Source organism: Polyergus mexicanus, unplaced genomic scaffold, assembly GCF_030449975.1.
Source record: "Polyergus mexicanus isolate NDT 795.1 unplaced genomic scaffold, iyPolMexi1.0 SCAF_10, whole genome shotgun sequence".
NCBI classification, from domain to species: domain Eukaryota; kingdom Metazoa; phylum Arthropoda; class Insecta; order Hymenoptera; family Formicidae; genus Polyergus; species Polyergus mexicanus.
Window position 1 is genome coordinate 6999765 of NW_027223330.1, and position 26020 is coordinate 7025784.

The 26020-nt window shown below is 37.0% G+C and overlaps 1 protein-coding gene across 1 annotated transcript in view; it reads right to left on the reverse strand.

Moving 5' to 3' along the window:
- Dhc62b (Dynein heavy chain at 62B) overlaps nt 1-26020 on the reverse strand; it is a 962114-nt gene that overhangs the window by 725752 nt on the left and 210342 nt on the right. Inside the window, exon 10 of the mRNA XM_070302893.1 lies at nt 231-385. Within this exon, the coding sequence (XP_070158994.1) occupies nt 231-385 (155 nt within the window). The remainder of the gene's footprint in view (nt 1-230; nt 386-26020) is intronic.

Consider the following 26020-nt stretch of genomic DNA (forward strand, 5'->3'; position numbering starts at 1 on the left):
GACTATTAGCAGTCATCTGGGTAGGAAAGCCGACTTATATAAGTTACATAAACCGTAACTTTAAGTTTTGAATGACATAATTTTAATTATTTAAGCAATTTTATAAGTTTTACCGAAATATAATTTGCTTATATAATTAAACACTATTATAAAATATTATCATAAAATTATATTAAAAATCATCTCAATTTTATTGTAGAATTGTTAAAGATATTAAGATTTTACATTACTTGTCTAAGTCTTCCATCAAATTCATATTGATTATTTTTCTTAATGTTGTACCAGCATCCGGTGTCAAATCGAACCTTGCAATGGCCGACATATTGTCCCAATGTAACTGCCGCATCGCTGGATTGCGAAAGATGGCTAATAACACAACGTATTGCTGTGTGGCAAAAAGTTCAAATAAAATAGCAGTTATAAGTAAAGTAACTAATTGTAAGTAAGTAAAAAATTAAGTTGGTAAAATAAGCATATTCTTTTATGTACTTACTTACAATTAGTTACTTTACTTGTAACTTTTAGATATTAAGGCCCTTATTCCGAGCACACATTTAGAGCCACATTTAGAGTGCCACATTTAGATAAATATACTAATAATACAACTAAAGTCAGTCATATTCCCATCGCAAATTTATAGCGAAATTTAATCTCTAACTTAGAGGTACATTTATGATTACCGTGTTGTATATTATGCTTATTATGCGCATACAGCCCTGTGATTGGCTGTCAGTTCATTATATCACGCACCATGAGTTAAATTAGTAAATTTTATTTCGATCTTTCTTTCGCCGCTATTGCAACACAAAACGTAAAAACGCATATAATTGTAACAACATTCTTTAATTAATCAATATTTTTGTCGGTACTTACGATCATTCTAAACTTCAAAAACGTCTATTCTATTTTGAAATACCCGTGGGCCACGATCACGCATTGCATTTATTTCTCAAATTTGATCAATGGCCTTAGTTCACACCAATATGTAAAATTAATACTAATATTGTCTAATCACAGCCATTCCATTCTTTAAAAAGAATGGCTATGATTGACCAATGTAGTACGTATTAAAGTATATCGGCGTAAACTAAGTCATAATCAATAAGAAGAGAATTGATATTTATTGATATTTACTGATATTATCATTTTATTGTCTCTTTTAACTTCTTAATTTTATTTATTTTAAGTCATTATTTTAAGTCAAATCTATAATATTGCAGTTGAGTGCGCTCTTTCAAGCTAGTTTCGCTTCAAAGTGCAAAATTCTTTGTTCTAATTAAGCCTTCGAAGTGAAAATAGTGTCAAACAAAATGCATCTTTCATTACACTTTATAGAATTATACTTTTAGAAGAACTTTCAGAATTGACCAAATATCATTAATATTGTAAAAAAGTTTTATTATTTACAGAAACTTGATTTAATAATAATTTTATTAATGAAATCAATTGTATAACAGTGATAGAATTAATCAGTTTGCGAAACATGGAGTAAAACGCGTCGCGTTTAACGTATAAATATACTATTACGTATAAATATACATATAAATATGCTCTCGGGTACATTTATCGAGAATGGCATAAATGTGCTATAAATGTGGTACAGAATACAATTGTCATTATACAGTTGCGCATTTAGGCTAAAAATTGCGATCTGCCTTTAAATGTGGCGCTAAATATGCGCTCAGAATACCGCCACATTTATCATGTCATCTAAGGTACATTTAGAGGCACATTTAGTGATAGATGTGAGCTCAGAATATGAGCTTAAGATATTGAGATCTATGGATCTTAGTATCTTTAGCATAGATAACAATATATAAAAATTAAATTCGTATTTAAACTTTAACATGCGCAATATTAGTTGTTACATTCAAAAATCATATTAAAATCATTAAGTGATAATGTCCATGTGTTTTTCTGATCATTCATATAATTTCATGTTAAGCAAGCTTAAGTTGATAATATTGGAGATAAATATCCCGATAAAGGGAGGCAATCCTGATGCCCTTGACCTTGATATATGTTGTCAAGGACCCTGAACAACATTTAAAAAGTTTCAACCGTCGTTCGTTTTTTATTAAAAAGTTATTAACAAAGAAAGTTTGAAAAATATAGCAGTTATTTTGAATATTGAAGGCATCCCAACTTCGGGAAATGAAAATAAAGTTTATATAAGGATTATAATTCAGAATCATGAGGTTGACAACATATGTCGGGATTGCCTTCCTTCATCGGCATATTTATCATATTGGAAAATAAAAAAGTTTTTGGACTTGTTATTTCTTTTTAAGCTGATTAGCGGGCGGATTACTTGCCTAGGTTTACTAGATCGCATAAAATTGCATATTCTAAGCATGTGTCCCTTAGTTAGATATAAATTAATTTTTTACGAAGAATATCGTACCTTCTATAGTAAATTTATACCTCTGAATCGGATATACTTATTAGTGAACGCATTCTCCAATCGATAAGATTTTTTCCTGGATGTCTCTTATTGTTAGCTCTTTTAAACGATTATTAGTTATTTGTATAACGTGCTAACGCTCTTTGTACTAAGTATTTCTGTAATCTGTTATGTTATTAATCTTTTGTGTCTTTTGCTGATGTTAGTAATCACTGTTGTATACTAAAGGGGTCTTCCCGTTTAAATAAATAATTAAATAAATAAGTAATAAGACATAAGAATGACTTACCAAAACCCGAGTATAATCTAGCAAATCAGTTGACAGCGTCATCATCACATATGTATCCGTCGATGATTCAAACCGTATCGACACGATGATATAATAGTACAATAACATAATGATGACAAGTCAATAAAAGTCGTAAAAGTCGTAAAAACAAATACAACAGAAAGAGGATGAATACGATAAATTTAATTTTTTTTTTAATTTTTATTTCTCCGCTACTGTCGTAAATGCATGGTGTAAGCCTTTCATATCACTATACAAGTTTAGGCTATTCTTTTGCCACTTAATGAACAATATTTCGCAGATGAGAGAAATTTCATTGTCTAAAATTTCTCCATTCCAGTCAAATTCATGATTGGCCTCAAACCTGTGATTCGAGAGCTGTGATGTATTTCATATGTGGTTCCGATGTTTGAAAATTCGTTTCCTTAACTATCTATAAGTTTGTCTGATATAAGACGCGTCTCAATATTGGCACAAACTTTTATATACATGGTCTGTCTAAAAAACGGTGTTTGGCATTAATCGATTAAAATTTTAGTCGATTAAAATAAACCATAATCAATAATCGAAATTAATCAATCATCATAAATGTAATTGTGACTAATATAATCAATTAATGATATTAATCATTAATCGGTATAAAATTATCGATTAAATTATTTGGTTAACATTTAATCGTTGTATAAAATTATGATTTATCAAATCGTGATAATCAATTAAGTATTAATCAAAAATTTAATCGATTAATTTGATCGATTTTTGAAATTAGTATATGTAACAGATGAATACATTATAATGTAGACATATCATTTGTAGATTCTCTTTATTACAAAAACTTGTAATAAACCGATTTCGCGAGGCGGTGACGGATAACTCGGTTGGGATCCGAGGCTCGTGAAAGGGGTATCGAGAGACGAACGAAAGTATTGTTAGGTAAAATATAATTTATTGCGTATAAATGTGTGTTTGTACAGCGTGAGTGGATATGTATAAACGATGTATGTGTGTGTGGGGGTGTGTAGTTGTGTGCGTGTGAGACGATAGACGAGTGAGTGAGTGCGCGAATGTATAATATATGTGTATAATAAATTAGCAGAGTATCGAAAGTATATATGTAATGCGAATGGCGGTATGTGTGTGACAATAATGCAAGCGTGTGCGTATGAGATGCGGAACGGATAGCGGTGCGGTCGTGTCGGGTGCGATGCATCCAATGCAATGCACGTATGCGCGGCGCGGAGCGCGATTTCGGCGGTTCGATATAATGTCGATTACGGATCGCGGGTCGCGATTTCGGCAGATGCCACTAGTTATCGGGCGGTAATTTCGGTCGGGCCGGTGGGCGGTTCTTTGACGCGCCTGTATTGATTTCGTACGTCGATCGGTGTCGCGGCAGGGTATAGATCCTCCCCCTGAGCGGGACTTAGCGCGCCGTATTAATGGCGAGTCCGGTCGCGTAAATGGTGGTCGCGGAATTACTGGCGGCGCGTGTATAGCGCGTTATATTTTACTTGGGATGGTCTTTCCCGTGGAATTCAGGAGTGCAACGGTTGACGAGAACACCCGTCAATGGCAGGGAACTCCCTACCACTGGACGATCGCCGTTGCACGTAGGTGGTCGGATTTATTTGAGGTGCCGAGAACTCTCGGCGGAGATTGAGTACGCCCAACCTCGTTTTCCTCCCTTGTGTAATGCTGGATGGATCGCTCTCGGAGATGCCGCAAATTCTCGGCGGAGGCTGGGTACTCCCAACCCCGTTTTCTCTCTCCTTGAGCGTTGTAAAGGATCGTTCTGGATTTCCAGGCGTCTTATAGACTCTGGCAGTTGCGGAAGATCTCGTCTCGAGATGTCGGAACGTGCCCTATTTATACCGCTTTTCGGCGTGCGTAATATGCCTTAATGTTTTAAGGCATATTGTTTAACGGTGAACCGGCGCGCGCGACTCGGGTAGTTTCGGAAACGGTCGGTACGGTTACCCGAGCGCGTCGACGGTTCCTGCTTATCGCGCGTTTAAACGGCGGTTATAAATCGGCGTGTTTCTTTATGGTTTAAAAATGGGCGCTCAGCGCCTCCGCATTATGCCCGACCGATGTTTGTCGGGATTTGCGGACTTCCGGCGGATCGACGGCCGGGTAACGGTGGAGGGATGCATCGTTACAAACTTCTATTTATTACAATACTTATAGATTCTGTTTATTATAAAATTAATGTTGATTATAAAAGTTTTAAATTATAATAGCTTTTAATATTAACTTTTTTCAAACATATAATATATGTATAAGCTCTTTTTTCAAACATATTATTCGACAATTTATGTGACTTAGGTAGATTGGTCATTGATCGCAATTGAAAAAAGTCTTTTTACTGAAGCTGATGATGGAACTGGCGTATTGTATTTCAGAAATACATTCTTTATACCAGTGAAGGATGTTAAGTTCTTGACCGCTATCATTAAAAAATGTAATACTTGAAGATCCGCTTTTGATTTTATTTCATTTGAAAGTCTAGAAGTAAATGGAATATCAAAATCAAAAAAATTATCTTCAATTAAACAAGTCTTTTGTGGTAATTCTTCTGTTATAGCCCAAACAGGCTATACACGAATTATTAAATATACTATTCTAAATACATATTATTTTATATGATTGCTCAACGTGTAACGCGAATACAGATCACGTTACGAGCGTTGACCGAACAAAGCGCTGACAACGCGAGCCACGCGCTAAGCCCAAGCGACCGTGCAATCATTTCATTGCGAAAACGCGGAAATCAGGGCAAGCGGAAGAAGGACATTGCGAAAATGCAACGTAGAAGTCCTACTTAAAGGCGAAATAAAAAGGAATAAAGAAATTGCGAAAGTGCAAGCAAAGAAGTCCTACTTAGAACTTCTTAGCTTGCATCCAGAGATTGCCAAAATCAAGCGACACAACACACAGCCTTGTCGCTAAACGACCCCCTCCCGGGAAGCCAAGGGGAGTTAATAAAAAGGCTCACCGCTAACGAACGGCGGGCAGTCTTGATCATTAATTAATATTACGCGGGTAGTCACAATAACTACCAAACGGGCAGTCTTTACCATTAATATTACGCGGGCAATCTTTATTCCTTTACGCGAGCAATATCTCTAACAACCGCGAGTGTCAAAACGGGTATCAATAATTATTATAATATTAAATAGCCACGCAGTCGGCAGAAATATATACGAAGAAGCGAGAGGCGAGTCTCGAGACCGAAACTCGACTCTAGACACGCGCACGTTAAGATATCCGTTATCGTGATACGCGACGCGAGCGAAAGTGCGGGAACATTGTAATCAAGTCACAAATAAAATAGATATTAATATATTTATTTAACTGAAAAGGTGTCATTTTTAAACAAATAAAAACAGTGAAGTTCTCAGGCGGAGCCCGAATTCCCAAATTCCTTCCGGCAAACGATCCCAACTACCGTGCCTCTCCGGAGGCACAACATAATTTGGTGGCAGCGGTGGGATCTGCCGGGACATCACCAGAACTAAGCAAGACCTGCAAAAGACACGGTTGTGTTAAAAAGCGGGCACGCCAACAATCAATTCAATTGAAGTTGACGGACGGAGGCAGCTGCTAAGCCTTCCCCAAGACCTGCAAAGCACCCAGAGTGTAAACAGGACAGGCACGCCAGCACACGTAAAACGTAAGCTGACGGAAACTACAATCAACGGAAGACACCGCACGGACAACAAAACGAGCATCGCTACAGCTGTAGCAGAAACGTGAGCCGCCAAGCATCGCGACCTACGATAACTCTATAGACAACACACCGACGCCGGACAACGACCGCCGTACGAGCATCGTCAGCCGTATCAGCCGCCGAGCGAAGGACTACAACGTCAGCAACCTACTGACACAGCGAGTGATCATGCGAGCCGTTATACTGTTGTAAGTCCAAAAAAATTTAATAAATATAATAGCGTGAATGTCGGAAGGATCTAATATACCGAAACCGATAGCGAACCGATTGTGGTTACTAAGTGAACCAGCCCGACGAGCGATTAAATTAAGCTTAGCACCGCGAGAAAATCCTTATAACGTGCGAAAAAACTTAGAAACTCAATACTCGAGCGAAAGCGAGCCCGAGTTACCGGAAAACGTCTCACAGAACGCGAATTTTCGTTTAACAATTTTGACGAAAGCCTACTCCCGCGTAATACGACTGACCCCACTGACGACACTCAACGCGAGACTAGACGTACGCGACCGTATATTAGTAGAACTCCAAGTAGAGTATCCCTACGGCGCGAATTTTCATTAACTTCCTACGAGAGCGATCTATTCGATCCGGAAGAAATTTATAGCCAACAAGAAAGTAATATGGCCGAATCGCGAAATCCGCAAGAAAACACTCCCGCGAACCCGCCACAAAGCGCGGTAGACGAGGAAATAGATAGAATGCGACGATCCATTCACCAAATGAACCGAAATATAGTGGAGGCTGATCACACACCGCCCCACGAAACAAACCGCGAAGAAAAAGGAGATTATACACAGATAATCCACATTTTGAATGAAATACGCGCGGACATCCATTCGTTAAACATACGAGTAACGCGACTAGAGAGCGCGGACGCTCAATTACCCCGTCATACAGACATTAACAGGGAAAACGATAACAATGCGTTTGAAACAACATATGGGCGAACGGGACACGATATCAGAAATCGACGAAGCGTCGCCCCGAATTATCTACCGTTAAAGGAAGCGAGAATAATGATCCCCGAGTTCGACGGAACCTTGCGACATAAACTGCAAGAATTTTTAAACGCGTGCAAATACGCTGTTCAGAACATAAACCCCGCAGACGAAGAATCGTTAATTCAAGCAATCTTATTTACAAAATTAAAAGGGAAAGCGATGCAGGACTTTGAGACGCGAGATATACAAACGTTCGACGAATTAAAGCAGCAACTCGAGACTTGTTACCAATCGAAACAAAGCACGACACATTTACAGATCGAATTCAACTTGCTAAAACAAAAGCCGAATGAAACTGCGCACGCGTTCGGACAACGCGTTGATCTACTAGCGATGAAATTATACGATTCGATGATCGAAGGAAAAGAGCATTCCGCATTATCAAAACGCACGATTCAACAAACAATCCAAGCGCAGGCATTAATAAATTACCAGATCGGGCTACGCGACGAATTACAAGTGCTCGTACGCGCACAGCGATATACAACGCTCCGAGATGCGATAACGGGCGCGAGCGCCGAAGAAAAACTCAGACCGGGAACAGCGAGAACAAGTGGTTTTGCTAATAAAAATAAAACCGAATTAAGTTACTCGCGAAATAGTCGAAATCCGACACCGCAATGCTTTAAATGCGGAAAAAAACGGACATTTCGGACGCGATTGCCGTAGCAGCCGATACGCGCTCCCGAAGCCGGAAAAACCCTCGCGAATAAACGCGATAAGTAAATACTGCTCGCATTGCAAAAGAACAGGACACAGCCGCGACGAATGCTGGAGTCTAAAAGGGAAACCGAAAAACAATACAAATAAACTAAAAGTCGGAAATCAGCAAAAAACGCGCGACGAAAATATACGCGATCAAAAGAAACCGCGACAACAAAAAAGAAACGCCGATAGCGCAAGTAGCAGCAGCGAAGACGAGCAGGAGGAAGCGAGAAAGAGACAACCGCGACCTGCATCTGAGTATCGCGTTACGCATATTAAAGATATGCCACGCGCAAAGAAAAAGACGGACTTATTGCTAATAACATTACCAATGCGACAAGCGAAAAACGAAAAAATACAGATGTTGTACGATTCAGGATCGACCATCTCACTAATAAAATTGAAACATTTAAAGGACGACGCATTGATACACGAAGATAAAATCGCGCTCACAGGTATAACCGGACATAAAATACATACCATCGGAAAAATGTACGCCACAATCAAGATAGAAAACCATAAGGTAAAACATGCATTTTACGTGGTAAAGGACGACATTCCGATTGAATATGAAGGGATACTAGGAATTGATTTCCTTCGACAACATTCGGTATCTTGCGATTATAATAAAAATCAATTAAAAATAGGAAACGCCGTACTAAAGTTCCATTCGCTTAACAAAACGATTCTAAAACCGCGCAGCGAGACCATCGTAAAAGCGACAACAAATCAAAATCGAATAGGAATAGTACGAGCAGAAGAAACAGCTCCAGGAATTTACCTTGGAAACTGCTTAGTAGAACCAAAAAATTACACGCGTGTCCCGTTAGTATTATAAATACAACCGATATGGAAGTCGAGATACAGACACCAAAAGTCACCCTCGAAAACATAGAACGCGAGATCGAATCTAAAATACATACGGTGGAAACAAGAAAAAATTTTAAGTATACTAACTCGAGACACGGACAAATATGACAACTACTACGCACGCAACATTTAAATACAGAAGAAAAACAGGCACTCCTACGGATATGCGAAGAATATTACGATACATTTCAGTTGGACGGAGAACCACTGACGTGCACCGCGACGGTAGAGCACGAGATAAACACGCGCGCCGACACCTCGCCGGTGAACACGAGACCGTATCGTCTTCCCGAGAAGCACAAGACGGAAGTAAATAAACAAGTGCAAGAAATGCTAAAAAATGGCATAATCCGAACAAGCGCGAGTCAGTGGAATGCACCCTTATTGGTGGTACCAAAAAAGGCCGACGCATCCGGAAAACCTAAGCTCCGAATAGTAGTAGATTTTCGGAAGCTAAACGATTTAACGATAGGCGATTCATTTCCACTGCCCAATATCACCGATATACTGGACCAGCTAGGAAACGCTAAATATTTCACTACACTAAACTTAGCGTCAGGATATCACCAGATACCGATAGCTGAGCAAGATAAACAAAAGACAGCTTTTCGCCCTACGGACACTATGAATTTAATAGAATGCCGTTTGGATTGAAAAGTGCGCCAGCAACATTCCAAAGATTGATGAATTCAATTCTAACAGGAATGCAAGGACTTAAATGTCTAGTTTATTTAGACGACATCGTCATATACGGATCGAGCCTAGAGGACCACAATAGAAGACTCAAGGAAGTACTACAGAGACTCCGAGAAAATAATCTAAAATTGCAACCAGATAAATGCGAGTTTTTGCGCAAAGAAGCTATTTATCTAGGTCACATTATTTCGGAGAATGGAATATCTCCGAACCCGTTAAAGCTAACCGCAATAAAAGAATTTCCGACGCCGAAGAAAGTAAAAGATATACAATCTTTCATAGGACTAGCCGGATACTACAGAAAATTCATAGAAGATTTTTCAAAAATAGCCAAGCCACTAACGAAATTAACAAAGAAAACGGAAAAATTCGAGTGGACAATGGAACAGCAAAATGTTTTTGAAATATTAAAAGAAAAATTAATGACTGCGCCAGTGCTAACGTATCCAGATTTCAATCAAGAATTCATAGTGACCACCGATGCTTCCGACTATGCAATCGGAGCAGTATTGTCACAAGGAAAAGTAGGTAATGACCGACCAATTGCTTACGCCAGCAGGGTTTTATCGCGAGCGGAGCAGAATTACAATACAACAGAAAAGGAATTACTAGCAATTGTATGGGCTGTAAAACATTTTAGGCCATACATATACGGTACGAAATTTAAAATCGTAACCGACCACAAACCATTAATCTGGTTATTTAATGTGAATGATCCCGGATCAAGATTAATCCGATGGAGATTAAAACTCGAAGAATATGATTATGAAATCATTCATAAGGCCGGACGAGCGAACGCGAACGCCGATGCACTGAGCCGCAATGTAACAAGAGAAGCGCACAAAACAGAAGAGGAAGAACGAGAAATCCTCGCAATAGAAGAAGAAACAAACTCCGACGAAGAAAAAATATACACAGAGGAAGACAAGAAACAGATATTATATGAATATCATGATGCACCCACAGGAGGACATCAAGGAGTTGAACGCACGATAAAAAGAATCCGCCTAAATTATAATTGGCCAGGAATAACGAAAGATGTAGAAAAATACATCGCAAAATGCGAATTGTGCCAGAAAAATAAATTATCGCGAAAAAATAATGTACCGTTAATAATCACGGATACGCCTACTAAACCTTTCGAAAAATGCGCGTTAGATATTGTAGGACCGTTAACAATTACAACAAATGGAAATAAATATCTCTTAACATTCCAAGACAATTTAACGAAATTCAGCAAAGCGATACCGATTCCAAACCAAGAAGCGAACACGGTCAGTAAGGAATTTGTTACAAAAATTGTACTTGAACACGGAATACCGGAAAAAATTTTAACGGATCAAGACACAAATTTCCTTAGCGAAGTATTCAAAAATACATGTAAATTACTAAAAATAAATAAAATACAGACAACTGCCTATCATCCGGAAAGTAATGGCGCGTTAGAACGATTGCATCGAACATTAGCGGAATATTTAAGACACTACATAAACGAAGACCAGACAGACTGGGACGAATGGATACCGTTCGCAATGTTTACGTATAACACGACGCCACATACAGCTACGGGGTACACACCCTTCGAATTAGTGTACGGGCACCAAGCGGATCTACCTACGTCACTGACGAGACCGCCTAAACCGACATACAATTACGACGATTACGCGCAAGAATTGAAAGAAAGATTAAGGGCAACGAGTCAGCTCGCAAAAGAGCATATTAAAGAAGAAAAAATTAAAGCCAAAAAACAGTACGACAAAGGTACTAGAGAAATCAAATTTAAAGTCGGCGACAAAGTATTAGTATACGACGAGACGCTCCGACGCGGACGATCCAAGAAACTTGAATCCCTATGGACCGAACCGTACGTAATAATCGAGAAAAATTCAGACGTGAATTATACAATTAAGGAAGAAAAGCGGTGCGCATGCATACAAATAAATTAAAACAATTTATAGAAAATTAGAATAAGAACTTACTTATTTGTTACTGGAACGACCGCATCCGATCCAAAGCGCGACGCATTTGCTCAACAGGACGGAGATGGTTGCGAAAAACGCGCCCTTGAAGGCGTACCGGCACATCCAGCCAAAGTCGACGCAATAATGGAATGAACCCATCAGGAGGTTCATAACGAGGAACCCAAAAGGTATCGTCGAACCCATCGTCCACCATATTCATGTCAGTCTGAGGCACAATAACCAACACCGCACCATCACCAGTATCGTCAACCTCGCCCTCCAAAGAAGGCAGATAACGCGAACGATCGACTAAATTCACGCACACCATGTTAGTCGGATACTCAATAAAACGCGACTGAATAAAAAACTAACTGACGCTAAAAGCTAGCAAGAAGAAAGCTGAAACTCATAAAATGAGAGCCGATAAGACGGTTATATGAAACATTTTAATATAAAATTGCAGGATACTCGTCAGCTGGAACAGCCGACAGGCCGAGAGTCGCACGGGGCAACATGAAACGGATTCACCTTACCAAATCCAAGAATTCCTACACAACCCCGGCATATATTTCGAGAAAATCGGACAATTACAGCAAGCTACAAAAACGTGGAAATTAGTTATTAAATTAGATATAACAACGCTAAACGACAAAGCATGGCAAATAAACCAATACATCCAACAAACCAACGAGATGTGCGAATAAATAAAATCGGAATTCCACCATAAACGTACTTGCGACAATTTAAAGGAAATCGTAAAAAACGAGTCGAAACAATTAACAAAATTAATGACTCTAATAAATACGCTATATAAGACACGGACGAACGGACGTAGAGGTCTCGTTGACGGAATAGGCACAATAGCGAAAACATTGTTCGGTACAATGGATGCGAATGATAGAGAGTTAATAAATGAACAATTAAATCTCCTACAAAATAATCAGCAAACCATTCAACATGTCGCGGAAAATCAAATAAAAATTTTAAATAGTACTATAATACATCTAGATAAACTAGAAAATATACTAGATCATAACGGTAAACTATTAAACCATTATGTTCGAGAATACAGTACTCGCGAAGAAATAACCGAACATTTTACGGTAATCATCGCGATGATAACAGATTTAATTCGAGACGCGGAAGATGTAATAGAATATCTTACGTATGTACGCAAGGGCACGATGCACCCCGTACTAACACCTATTAGCGATATTATGACACAGCTAAAAGAAGCAGCGATCCAATTACCTCATTTATATTTCCTTTATATTTTATATAAATCCTTTATATTTTATATTTTATATTTTATAAAAGGTTTATATTTTCCTTTCGAAATCCGGAACGATGAATGGTTAGCAATAGAAGAATATATTAAAATAACGGCATACCGTGAAGGATCAATCATATTTACTGTATTGCGATTCCCACTAATCTCACAACCAGTATATGATATAATAAAAGTAACCCCATTACCTACTTACGATCATAAAAATATATTTACGCACGCGGAAATAAACCACGAAATAATAGTAGTTAATAGAGAAGGATTAATGTATATTATAATAACGGAGGACGATTTAAAAAAGTGTATCCAAATAAATTCCAGATACATATCCGAGAAAACATAACCAATACACCGTATTAACTCAAACGCGCCGTGCGAAATACAAATGTACTTGCAACCACAAAACCAGAACGAGGCTTGCAAAAGTAAACATGTAATTGCGACAGAAACGATATGGATACCGTTACAACAGCCACTTACTTGGTTATATTCAACTGTACGCGAACAATCAATAATAATTCAATGCGAAAAGTATAACGAGATTAGAAAAGTAATTAAAGGAACAGGGCAAATTACTCTTCAAAATAAATGTAAATTAATAACAACAGAAATGACGATCCAACCAAAAGAAGTCATACAAGGTAGCGAAATAGAAACGTATTTACCGGAAATTAATATTACATTTATACGAGACAATACAGACATACTAGACACGAAACAACAGAATATCGTGCAGCATTCAGAATTAACAGAACTAAAAAATAAATTAAAAGAAATGAACAACGATTTGCAAGACAATAACGACAAATTCTTCACACAAAAACAATTCGTATATCCTATGGCGACAAGCGGAATAACCACAATAATTATAATAATATTAATAATTTATATAATTATGAAAAATAAAAAGAAATATACGAGACGACCGTCAGTCAGGATATACGAAGAAAACGAACCATGTATATCATACGGATTCCCAAGACCCATACTAAAACGTAGTTTAAGCACACGATTTTAGAATAAGAAACGATTATATTCATATTATAGACGGGAAAAATATTGTATATTAGAATAAGAAGAAATTTTGTTTTGCGAAAAACGTCACTTTTACACCTCCATTTTTCTTTTTCTTACGGGGGAGGGATGTTATAGCCCGAACAGGCTATACACGAATTATTAAATATACTATTCTAATGTATATTTAATAATACAACGCGACAACGCGAGCCACGCGCTAAGCCCGAGCGACCGTGCAATCATTTCATTGCGAAAACGCGGAAATCAGGGCAAGCGGAAGAAGGACATTGCGAAAATGCAACGTAGAAGTCCTACTTAAAGGCGAAATAAAAAGGAATAAAGAAATTGCGAAAGTGCAAGCAAAGAAGTCCTACTTAGAACTTCTTAGCTTGCATCCAGAGATTGCCAAAATCAAGCGACACAACACACAGCCTTGTCGCTAAACGACCCCCTCCCGGGAAGCCAAGGGGAGTTAATAAAAAGGCCCACCGCTAACGAACGGCGGGCAGTCTTGATCATTAATTAATATTACGCGGGTAGTCACAATAACTACCAAACGGGCAGTCTTTACCATTAATATTACGCGGGCAATCTTTATTCCTTTACGCGAGCAATATCTCTAACAACCGCGAGTGTCAAAACGGGTATCAATAATTATTATAATATTAAATAGCCACGCAGTCGGCAGAAATATATACGAAGAAGCGAGAGGCGAGTCTCGAGACCGAAACTCGACTCTAGACACGCGCACGTTAAGATATCCGTTATCGTGATACGCGACGCGAGCGAAAGTGCGGGAACATTGTAATCAAGTCACAAATAAAATAGATATTAATATATTTATTTAACTGAAAAGGTGTCATTTTTAAACAAATAAAAACAGTGAAGTTCTCAGGCGGAGCCCGAATTCCCAAATTCCTTCCGGCAAACGATCCCAACTACCGTGCATCTCCGGAGGCACAACACTTCTAACTTTATTTCTACTTTTATGACTTTCTTGAAAGCTTGTAATATCGATTCATGATAGCATGAATTTGTACTGTAATGTATCCAACGAGTTTTGAATCGTGGATAACTTAAAGCAAATAGCGGCATTTTCCATAGTAGAAATGGTGAAATTGAAAAAATCATTAAATTTATTCTCAACTGCATTGAGAAATGCCTCTGAAAGTGGTTTGCAAAAGAACCAATCCTTTTTCACAAAAAATTGTAATTTTCGACATAACGCCACAAGACAAGATAACATTATACCGTAATAAGTAATATATTATTTTTTCCTTGAAGCAAAATTAATGCTCCTGCCAGTAGCTCTATGCAAACCAAATGCTCTTCTACATAATTAAACTCATATTCATTTAATACATATTATTGATATTTAAAGCTTTAAACAATTGAGCATTTTGGTCTAATTTCTAAAATCTGTTTGAGAGAATTATACAATATAAGCTATTCCATTTTGTCACACCTGCTCTACTAAAAGTATGACCTAAATAGTATATACTTTCAATAATTTCAGCGGTTTTCGATCGCATAGCAGCTTTCCACAGTGAATTATATTTTTTTATAACTTGGCTGCATGATCGATAAATCTTTGGAAATTGTTAAGATTTTGGCCGCATCACTTGTAACATAGAGACTCAAAATATGCGCACAACATCCTAAATGAACTGGTAACAATTTTTGCAATTTTAGCGATAATTGTGCTTCTTCTTCAGTGAAAAATTTTGAATCAGAATCAGTTTTCGTATCATTTTTATTATATTCATTATAGCTTTCCTCTGCGATGTTCTTATACTACACCATACATTTCTAAAGTTAGATAAAATTACTTCTATTTTCCGTAATCATCGCGATAATTTTATCTTGTGTAAGACCAAACTCTATGATTTAAATATAATAAATCAGCTATTCTATTGGGAGTCCGGTGACTTTACGATTCTTTTCTTTCATGTAATATTAAACGCCTATGTTCTGGAATCTCTCTGCACTTGATACAAATATTAAACTAAGAAATATCTAACAGGCGAGACTAACATTTCAGATCATAACGATATCAGAAATCTAAACTATGTGTGATAAATATTCAAACACGAAGACCCACTAGAGGACTTAAGAATTTTAAACAGAGAATAAAAGACGCTTGAGCCGTAAGAACGCTAAAAGATTAAACCATGCGCATGCAAAGGATAAATACAATAGATGGATCAAATATTTGATCTCTAAGGTTAACATACTTAAGAATTTTAAAACAAAAGATAAGGAGAAGAACTGGAGCAATAGTTTACTGATGTAACTATGATCCAGAACAAAAACTCGCGACATTTTACACCATGTGCTCGCCTGACAGAACACCCATGCGCGTTATTTGCTTGAGATAAAAGTCAAGTGAATAATAAAACTGTTAACTTAGCCGATCATGGCGGACTCTCCAATGGGCAAAATTTAGCTTTTAAAACAAAGGTCTATACCAATAGATACAATCTCCTAGACCTTCTTTTGGAAGGGAAATTCCAACTCATAAGAGTGGCAATTAAAGATTTGGTTCGTTAAATTCTGTTTGCCTAATGGAGAGGGCACATGAGGAGATGCTAAGATTCGAGGATACGCCGAATCCTCCCTCAAAAAGTTAGTCTGTCTTCAGCTTTTAATCCAGTCTGCTTTCAACTTTCAATTCATTCTGTCTTTAGTTCTCGATTCATTCAAAATTCAACTCTCGACAATTAATATTCAGTTCTTGATCTCTACTTCGATCTCCAGTTGCAATCCAGATTTGCAATTCTGTCAAGAAGAAGATATGAAGATTATCAATACTTGGTTCTGGCTGCCATCTCGTCGACTATACATGATGGTTGCGAAATGATAATCCTGAGGATGTGATTCGCAATCTGATAGACTATATACTTATTAATAAGCGCTTCGGATCTTCGGTCACACAACATGTACTTAACCTGACGCAAATGTCCCATCTGACCACACATTGTTGTCAGCAATTCAAAACCAGGCTAGCAAAACATAAAAAAACCGGGCTCACAATAAAAAATAACTAATGAAAAACTTAAACAAGAAGCTTTAAGAAATACAGTAAGAGATGAAGTTAATGACAAAATAGAGAAAATGATAAAACCAAGGATAGAAGAAGGTATTGTTGTATTGCTGGAACTGAAGTAACTGAATTGTACTAAAACTAGTTAATTTTGCGATTCATAGAGTAACAACTTTGTGAACATGCTATCAGCACCGCAGCGATGTTCTATAGTAAACAGAATCTACAAGTACTGTAATATATATAACAGAAGTTTCTGTGTAATAAAAAGAATCTACAAATGATATGTCTATATTACAATGTATTTATCCGTTAGATGTACTAATTTCAAAAATCGATTAAATTAATCAATTAAATTATTCGGTTATTACTTAATTAATTACATTAATCACGATTTGATGAATGGTGATTTTATAAATGATTAAGTGTTTATCGAATAATTTAATTGAGTAATTTTATACCGATTAATAATTAATATTATTAATCAATTAAATTGGTCGCGATTATATTTATGATGATTGATTAATTTTGATTATTGATTAATAGATTATTTTAATCAACTAAAATTTTAATCGATTATTGTCCAACACTGTTAAAAAGGATCTCTAACGAGACTGGTTTTACTGTATTGTTTGTATGCATCATTTGTCTTATATGTATGGAACTACAATGCCACGTACCCTTTTTACCATCTGAGAACTTGCGATAAGAATCAAACAGATATATTACGAATATAACGCATAAAATAAATATAACCTCATTTTCGCTCATTACATAATAAAATCACGGAGTGATATGTAGCTTTGTATAGAAAGTCATTGACTGCTGCATTGATAGTCAGCAATTTAAATCCACTCGAACTTTATCCCGCATATGCCTCGTAAGAAGTTAGAACAAGAGTATATGGTATTTTTAATAATAATAATACTTATAGAATATGTATGAAGAGATAATCGATAAATTGGAAACACTTAAAAACATGCGCGTGCGCGTTTTCTTTTTTTTTGTTAATTACGAAATCATGATCGAACAATGTACGAACATTAAGTTTTGTTTCAAAATCGGAAAAATGCGACGGATACTTATGAGTTGTTAAAAAAAGTATACAAAGATAATTGTTTATCCCGTAAGCGTGTGTTCAATTGTGTTAATATGCGCGTTTTAAAGACAGCCGGAAAAGTCTCAAAAATGATGAATGCTGATCATCCAAAAACTGTGACAACAGACCTCGTCGAAAAAGTACATCAATACCTTTCTGTCAAAGCACATGTAACAGTGCGAATACTTGCAGAACAATATGGAGTATCAAAAAACACAATTCATAACATTTTGTGTAATTATTTGCAAAAAAAAAGATATCACATTAAGGAATAACTAATTAGATGCGCGCATTAAATATTGCCAAAATCTTTTAAAAACTGCCAAAAGCGATCGCATTTTCATCACGAGTATTGTAACTGGTGATGAAACATAGTACTTTTAATATGAAAAGCAAAGTGTCAAAGTACTGCATGCAAGTCAACAGATGAGCCGACATCAAAAAAGTTAAGATACCGAAAATCGAAAATCAACCTTATTTGCTTTTTCGATTCTGAAAGCGTTATCTTGAAGAAATTTGAACCAGAAGGAGTAAAAAGTTGAGTAAAAAGTCATTACGTATTTTTGCAACAGATGGCATTAGTTCAGTTTTGGCAGTACTAGAGTCATTTACACATATGTTTGTCATATATCGTTTAACAGCTGACGGTTTAAGCTTCATTCTAAAAAAAATTGAGCGATTTGGTTGAGTTTTGGAGATTTTACAACAAGTTGAAGATGGAAGACCAAACTGTGCATTTTCGCCATATTTTACTGTTTTACTTCCGTAAAGGGAAGAACGCGCGTCAAGCTTGTGAAAAATTGCGTAAAGTTTACGGTGACGATGCTCTACAAGAACGTCAGTGCCAAAACTGGTTCAAGAAATTCCGCGCTGGTGATTTTGATCTCAAAGATGCTCCTCGGTCAGGAAGGCCCACCGAAGTTGATGACGACAAAATAAAGGCATTGATCAAGTCAAACCCACGTTACACGACACGAGAGATTGCAGAAACATTGAAGATCAGTCAAAAAAGTGTTCACGTCCACCTAAAGAAGCTGGGATACGTAAGCAAGCTCGATATTTGGATTCCTCGTGAACTCAAAGAAGTTCATTTGACGGCGCGTATAAACATCTGCGATATGCTCATGAAATGTGAAGAAAACGATCCTTTTTTGAAACGAATTATATATATATATATATAACTGGTGATGAGAAGTGGATTGTTTACAACAATGTGGAACGCAAACGGTCTTGGTCCCGACGTGATGATTCGTCTCAAACGACTTCAAAAGCAGAACTTCATCAGAGAAAGGTTATGCTCTCAGTGTGGTGGGATTGGAAGGGCGTGGTGTTTTTTGAGCTCCTACCAAGGAACCGAATAATCAATTTGGATGTATACTGTCGGCAATTGGACAGTTTAAACGAATCTGTCATCCAGAAACGTCCGGAGCTCGTCAATCGTAAAGGAGTTGTGTTCCATCACGACAACGCGAGACTACACATATCTTTGGCGACCCGTCAAAAATTATTGGACCTTGGATGGGATGTGTTGCCCCACCCTGCATACTCGCCTGATCTTGCGCCGTCAGACTTCCACTTGTTTCGCTCTCTTCAAAACTCCTTGCGTGGAATAACGTTAAATTCAGATGAGGCGGTAAATCAGCACCTTGTTCAGTTTTTCGCCAATAAAGATAGGTCCTTCTACGAACGGGGAATTATGAAGCTCACCGAAAGATGGCAAAAGGTCATCGAACAAAACGGAAAATATATCATTAATTGATCATTGTTCTTTATATAAATAAATGACTTTGAAAAACATACAAAAAATACGCAATGACTTTTTACTCAACCATTATGAAACGTCTGCATAAAAGGATTTTGGGTTATACATTCAGGAAATCATTGAAGCACTCCGGTATAAAATCAAAATCGAAATCACAAAAAATCGGTTATAATTAGAAAAAGATCTTTCGAAATCGAAGTCACGAAAATATATATATATATATATATGTGTGTGTGTGTGTGTGTGTGTGTGTGTGTGTGTGTGTGTGTGTGTGTGTGTGTGTGTGTGTGTGTGTGTGTGTGTGTGTGTGTGTGTGTGTGTGTGTAACGTTCCGCTTTCGCAAGGCGGACTGAGACAGTTCGATTGGGATCCCGGGCTTGTAAAAAGGGTATTGAGATACGAACACGAAGTTAGATATTTGTAAAAGATTTGAGAAAGATTTATTGTATTTTAAGATGTGTGTGTGGTGTACAACGAGTGTGCGAATGTATAATCTATGAATGTGAGCGTTTAGATGTATAAGATATGTGTGAGATCACATAAATATAAAATATACGGAGGTGCGCGTGTGCACGTCGAATGTAAGCGTGTGTGCATGTATTATACAAGTATGTAAGCGCGTGAATGTATACTGGTACGTGGTTAATTCGGGTGTGGATGGTGCAACGCGGTCACCTTTCAGGCAGGAGCTGCTAGCTGTTGGATCGTGGACCATGCGGGTGGTAATTTTAGTAGCTTCGGTAGGCGGTCCTTTGAGGCGTATGTGTGATGATATCAATTTCCGCGCGTCGATCGGTGTCGCGGTAGGGACACAGTATATACAGTAGCGCAACTCTCCCGCTTTTGTGTTGGTCAAAACGGAGTGCGCATGCGCAAAATAAATAAATTGGCCAATAACGCCATCTCTAAATTTCTCTCTTATTTATTCTTTTTTCTACTCTTTCGTTCTCTCTTACACTATTTAAATACCCAATTAAATGCCTATTGCCTATCTTATTTGGCGAAATAGATGACATATGTTATTTATTATATGATCGCGCACTTTATCAGAGTTACTGATACAAAGCGATTACAGATATTTAATATAATTATATTTGTAATTATAACTTTATATATATATTGTTGAGTCCCTGCGAGCCTGTGGCGGTTATTCCTGAATCTGCTATACCCATCTCCGGGAGAACATCCCCAAACATGTTGCTAAGAGTTGTTGTTAAACAACGGCGGACATCTTGGGAGAGATCGGCCATCTTGGAAATTCGCATCGGTGGTGATTCCGAGCGGACGGATTGACGGATTACGAGACTAACTGTTCTTGTACTTTGTGTTCTGTGTTCTAAGCTGTTATTAAAGTTTCTCTTGTTCTTTTTAATAATGTAAGAGCATATAGATCTTATAATCCGTTTAGCATAACTTTCTGCTGCCATTTGTATTGCGCGCGCAGCGGTTGTCTCTGTTGTGCCTCTAGCCGCTAAGGAAGAGGTCTTTTGGGATTTGTACGCCCAAAGGATTAGGATCCACGCTCGAAATAAGACACTCCCGGACGTTAGATATAATTTAGTATATTTTGCAAGATTTAATACACTTTCACTTATTCGCGATTATAATAGTCGGGCGCGATACGTACGGTACTTCGATAATATTGAGCGAGCGAGTAGTCTGCGAGTCGTCTCTCTCGAGTCGTCTCTTTTCGCTCGCGAGGTGCATCTCGCGCTTATTATATCTCTTAATTAATTAGGTCGTTGATTGGGGAGGAGTGTGGTGTCCCTGACCGGAGCATGTCTCGTGCTCCGCTTGTCAGTCTGTCTCGTCAGCTGCTTACTCAGCTTCCGAGAACTTGACCGTGACTTCCTTCTCTTTAGTCACGTATCTTACTTTTATTTTATTAATATCCTTTTATTACTTTGCTCTTTCTTAATTATCTTTCCTTGATCTCTTTTCTAATTTTCATGCTTTGCTTTACTCAGCTCTTTCTTACACTTTTCTGTTTAACTTTATTGTTTTAATCTTTAATATATCAAGAAGTTGGTCGGGTTACGACATCTCGTTGCTTGCCAACTCGACAATAGCGCCTTCATTTACTAATCACTTGGCAACCTATGTTTCTTTGTGTTGCGATGCAACCATAGGTTCGTTCTTCCTCGCAATTCGCGTGAACGTCCGTTAAGTATTTAATATGCGAGATCCAATCATTAAAGTGTCACAATTGTGAAACAAATAATTGTGCATTAATAAAACAATTAGTTCTAGCAAATTCCTTTACGCCTTTTCTCCTGACTCATAAAACCTCGTTAACTCCTCGGTACGTCCTACAGCTTCAGAAGCGGGATATTTCTGTAGTTTTCCGAGATTTTTTTTTCCTTTTGCTAGACTGTTATCAATCGCCGCGAAGTGCTACACTTTATGTGAAGTTCGCGCGTGTTACTACGCCATCACGCAATTAAAAGTGTGGTGTACTCTAAGTCTTTTTAAAACATTTTAAAAAGCTTATATAAGACTATCACCGTTCTTCGCGTGTGATAACGCCATCAAATTATGTGCTAAAAAAGATATTATTGTCTTCCAAAATTTTTTCGCTGATATTGCATCAGCCGGCCCGCCATATTGGTCTCGCTCATCGTGGTCAGTCATATTGAGTACACATATTGTGGTCAGCCATATTGGTCTCACTCATCGTGGTCAGCCATAATGGGCACTCACATCGTGGTCAACCATATTGGTTAGGTTAGGTCTTGGAATACTTATTCTTCAAGATGATTACCCGAGAGAATATAGAAGCTCTTCCTTTGTCCAAAATTCAGGACGAGCTTGTTCAACTTGGGATTTCTAATTTTCCTAACGATCACACATCTTGTGCGACTATGTTATGAAATTGTTTAAAAAATATTGATGCTCAAGAAAAAGTCAAAACAAGCAAGAAAACAGAAAAAGCCTCGAAATCCACTAGTCATCAATCGATAGAGGGAGAAAAATCTCAAAATATCTTAGGCTTTCTAAATGATCAACTTGAAAATGCCTTATATAATCGAGCAGCGGAATTAGAAGAAATAATAGTCTCAACGTTCTTCTGCAGCACAATCTTCTGTTGAAGTTAGTAGACCTTCTTTAAATCAAGCTACTAATAAAGATTGTCAAAATTCCTCTATAGATGAGGTTGTGACTCAACTTTGTACGATGATGTCAAATCAAATGAAGCTTCAACAACAACAAGCTCAGCAACAACAGGAGATGATGAATTTTGTCTGCATTGGGCAAGGAGATCATACTTCTGCCAATTTTACGCAAGTACCTGAAAGTTTTTCTATGGCTCCAAGTAACGCAGCTAAATACCTAAGTTCTCAGATTCCGCAATTTAGTGGTTTAGAAGAAGATAACATAAAAATATAGCTAGAGAAGCTGGAGAGTGTGGCAGAAATCCATGGATTTCCTGATGGAGTTATGCTTTCTGCGGCTATTTCAAGGTTGACCAAGGCGGCGCGTCGCTGGTTTGATTACAGCACCGGAATTGTTAACAGATCTTGGAGTCTTTAAATCTTCTATTATTAGCCGTTTCAAGAGTGAGATTTTTTATGGAGACATTTTCCAAAAAGTGGAAGCTCGAATGTGGTTATTTTACAAAAAAACCTTTTCGGACTATACCATGGACAAGGTTGCTTTGATGCATCCTTTAAAACTGCCTGAAAGGGAGTCAATAAAGGGGGGTCATAAGATTCCTGAATAATGGCATCTCTAGTATCGCGATTAGAGCAATTGCTTCCGCTCTAAGAGTTAATCTTGACGAATATTAAAGAGAGATGCAATTAATTACTGACATTTGCTGTACGTCTTTCAAACGATCTTCTCCGTCACTATCTAGGAAGGATAAGCCCAAGAATAACTCTTTGTCTGAAGGCACCGAATATCAGAAGAAGAAGGATCTTTTCTGTACATATTGTCGTGGAAAAAATCACTCAAAGGAGGAGTGTTATAAACTTAAGAGGAAAAAGCATGCTACCGAATTCTTTCAGTCTGGTCAACGTTCTTCTCCCTCACCGGTGGCTGCTGTTGATGACTCCGAGGAAAATTCAGGAGGAGATGTTGCGTATGTTAACCCTCCTAATGATAAAAAAATTGTTACTGACGATACAGTTTTAAGAATTATGGAATTTAATAATATTCCTGGTTCTTTTCATGGTCTTTTGGATACAGGTAGCCCTATTTCTTTTATTTCTAATGAAATTCTTACTAAATTCAATATTCCTTGTAATTTTATTAAAAAAGTTAATTCGTCTTATAAAGCTTTAAATGGTATTCTCATTAATATTACCGGTTCAATTAATGTTTCTATTAAGTTAGATTTGTTACCGAATTATATTGCAAATATGACCTTTTTAGTTTTTAATAATAGTTCATTTACTTCTCAATTAATTCTTGGACGTGATTTTCTTACAAATCATAGGATTACGGTTACAATTAATCCTTCAAATGATAATATAAATAATAGAGTGAAACTATTTTCCGAGATTGCTTCTATAAATATAGTTGATGTATCTTCAAACAAATCAGAGGACTTATTAGCTGAGATCAATACTGATTTTGATAAAGACGTAGATCGTAAACTAATTTCTATACTCATGGAAGTCGAAAGCTGTGATACGCCTCTAATCGAGGATGATTACTTTGTTAAAGCAAATTTAAAGCACGATTCGATATTTGTCTATTCTCCTAGACGATTTGCATATAATGAAAAAATACAAATTAGAGAAATAACGGATGATTTGTTATCCAAGAATATTGTTAAAAAAAGTAATTCACCATATTGCGCACAGATCGTTCCCGTTAGAAAGAAAAATGGTTCCATGCGTTTATGTATTGATTTACGTCCGCTTAATAGTAGAACTATTAAACAAAAATATCCGTTTCCCATTATAGAAGATTGTTTAGTTCAATTATGTAATAAGACTATTTTCATTTTACTTGATCTCAAAGATGGTTTCCATCATGTCAGGATTCATCCTGATCATACTAAATATTTTGCATTCGCAACTCCTGATGATCAATTTGAATACTTGCGATTACCTTTTGGTTTTTGCGAAGCTCCAACGGAGTTCCAAAAACGATTAATAATCGTTTTACAACCTTTAATCAGAGAAAACAAAGTAATTGTATATATTGACGATATATTTATTCCGTCATTTTCAATTCAGGAAAATCTGGACTCTTTGAAACAAGTCTTGTTCAGCTTAAGGGGATCCAAGGCTTGTCTGTTTTACCGACCAAAACGATTATTATTTTGCATACCAAAATCTTTTTTTTAGTTGAATAGAATAATAAATCCTTTTCCACGATTTAAAAACACATTGAAACAAAGATGAGACTTAACGAGTTTATGTTAAAAATGGAAAAAAATTAAAAAATTACAGTTTTTTTATCGGCTTCTGGCGTCAGGTCGGAACAATACTTATATAATATAAAAATTTTACAATGTGTACTTGCAAAATAGAATACCTTTCCGCTGGAAAATGCATCAAGGAATATAGGTGAACATGTAGAAACGTGTTTAGAAGCCTAGTGAAAAAGATTACTGTCTGCAAAAATTTCATGCATATGTGTGTGTGCGAGATGGAGGCTCAAGAGTAAAACAGAGCAGTAGATTAGTTGCGTGATGTCGCGATAGGCAGAGCTGCAATCTTACATGACAAGGACAAACATATCATCTTTGTCTCTTTCGTGCGTGTGAGAATAATATATATGTACGCACTAACATTATTGCAGTATCTTTTCTCTCTCGATCATACGCTCTGTCTCTTTCTAATCGCTCGCTTGCTATCTATTACGTATCGCGTATCGCTTCATGCTTCTCGCATATTCACTTACGCGTTCACTCGCGCTTCTCTCTCTCTCTCTCTTTCTGCTTGTTCATTATTATATTTTTTGATTCGTTTATTCCCATTATTATATTCTTTTATTTGCTCAACTTTTATTCTTTTTATTCTCGTCTCCCTATATATATGAAAATAAATAAATTTATTTATTTATTTTAATTTTATAAAGCATAAATGAGATATACAACAATAAGTTTTCTTTTTCTATTTAACTATAATTAAATACAACACATGTACATACAAAAATACACATAATTAATTACTTTTTCTATTTATAATACACAATATCTC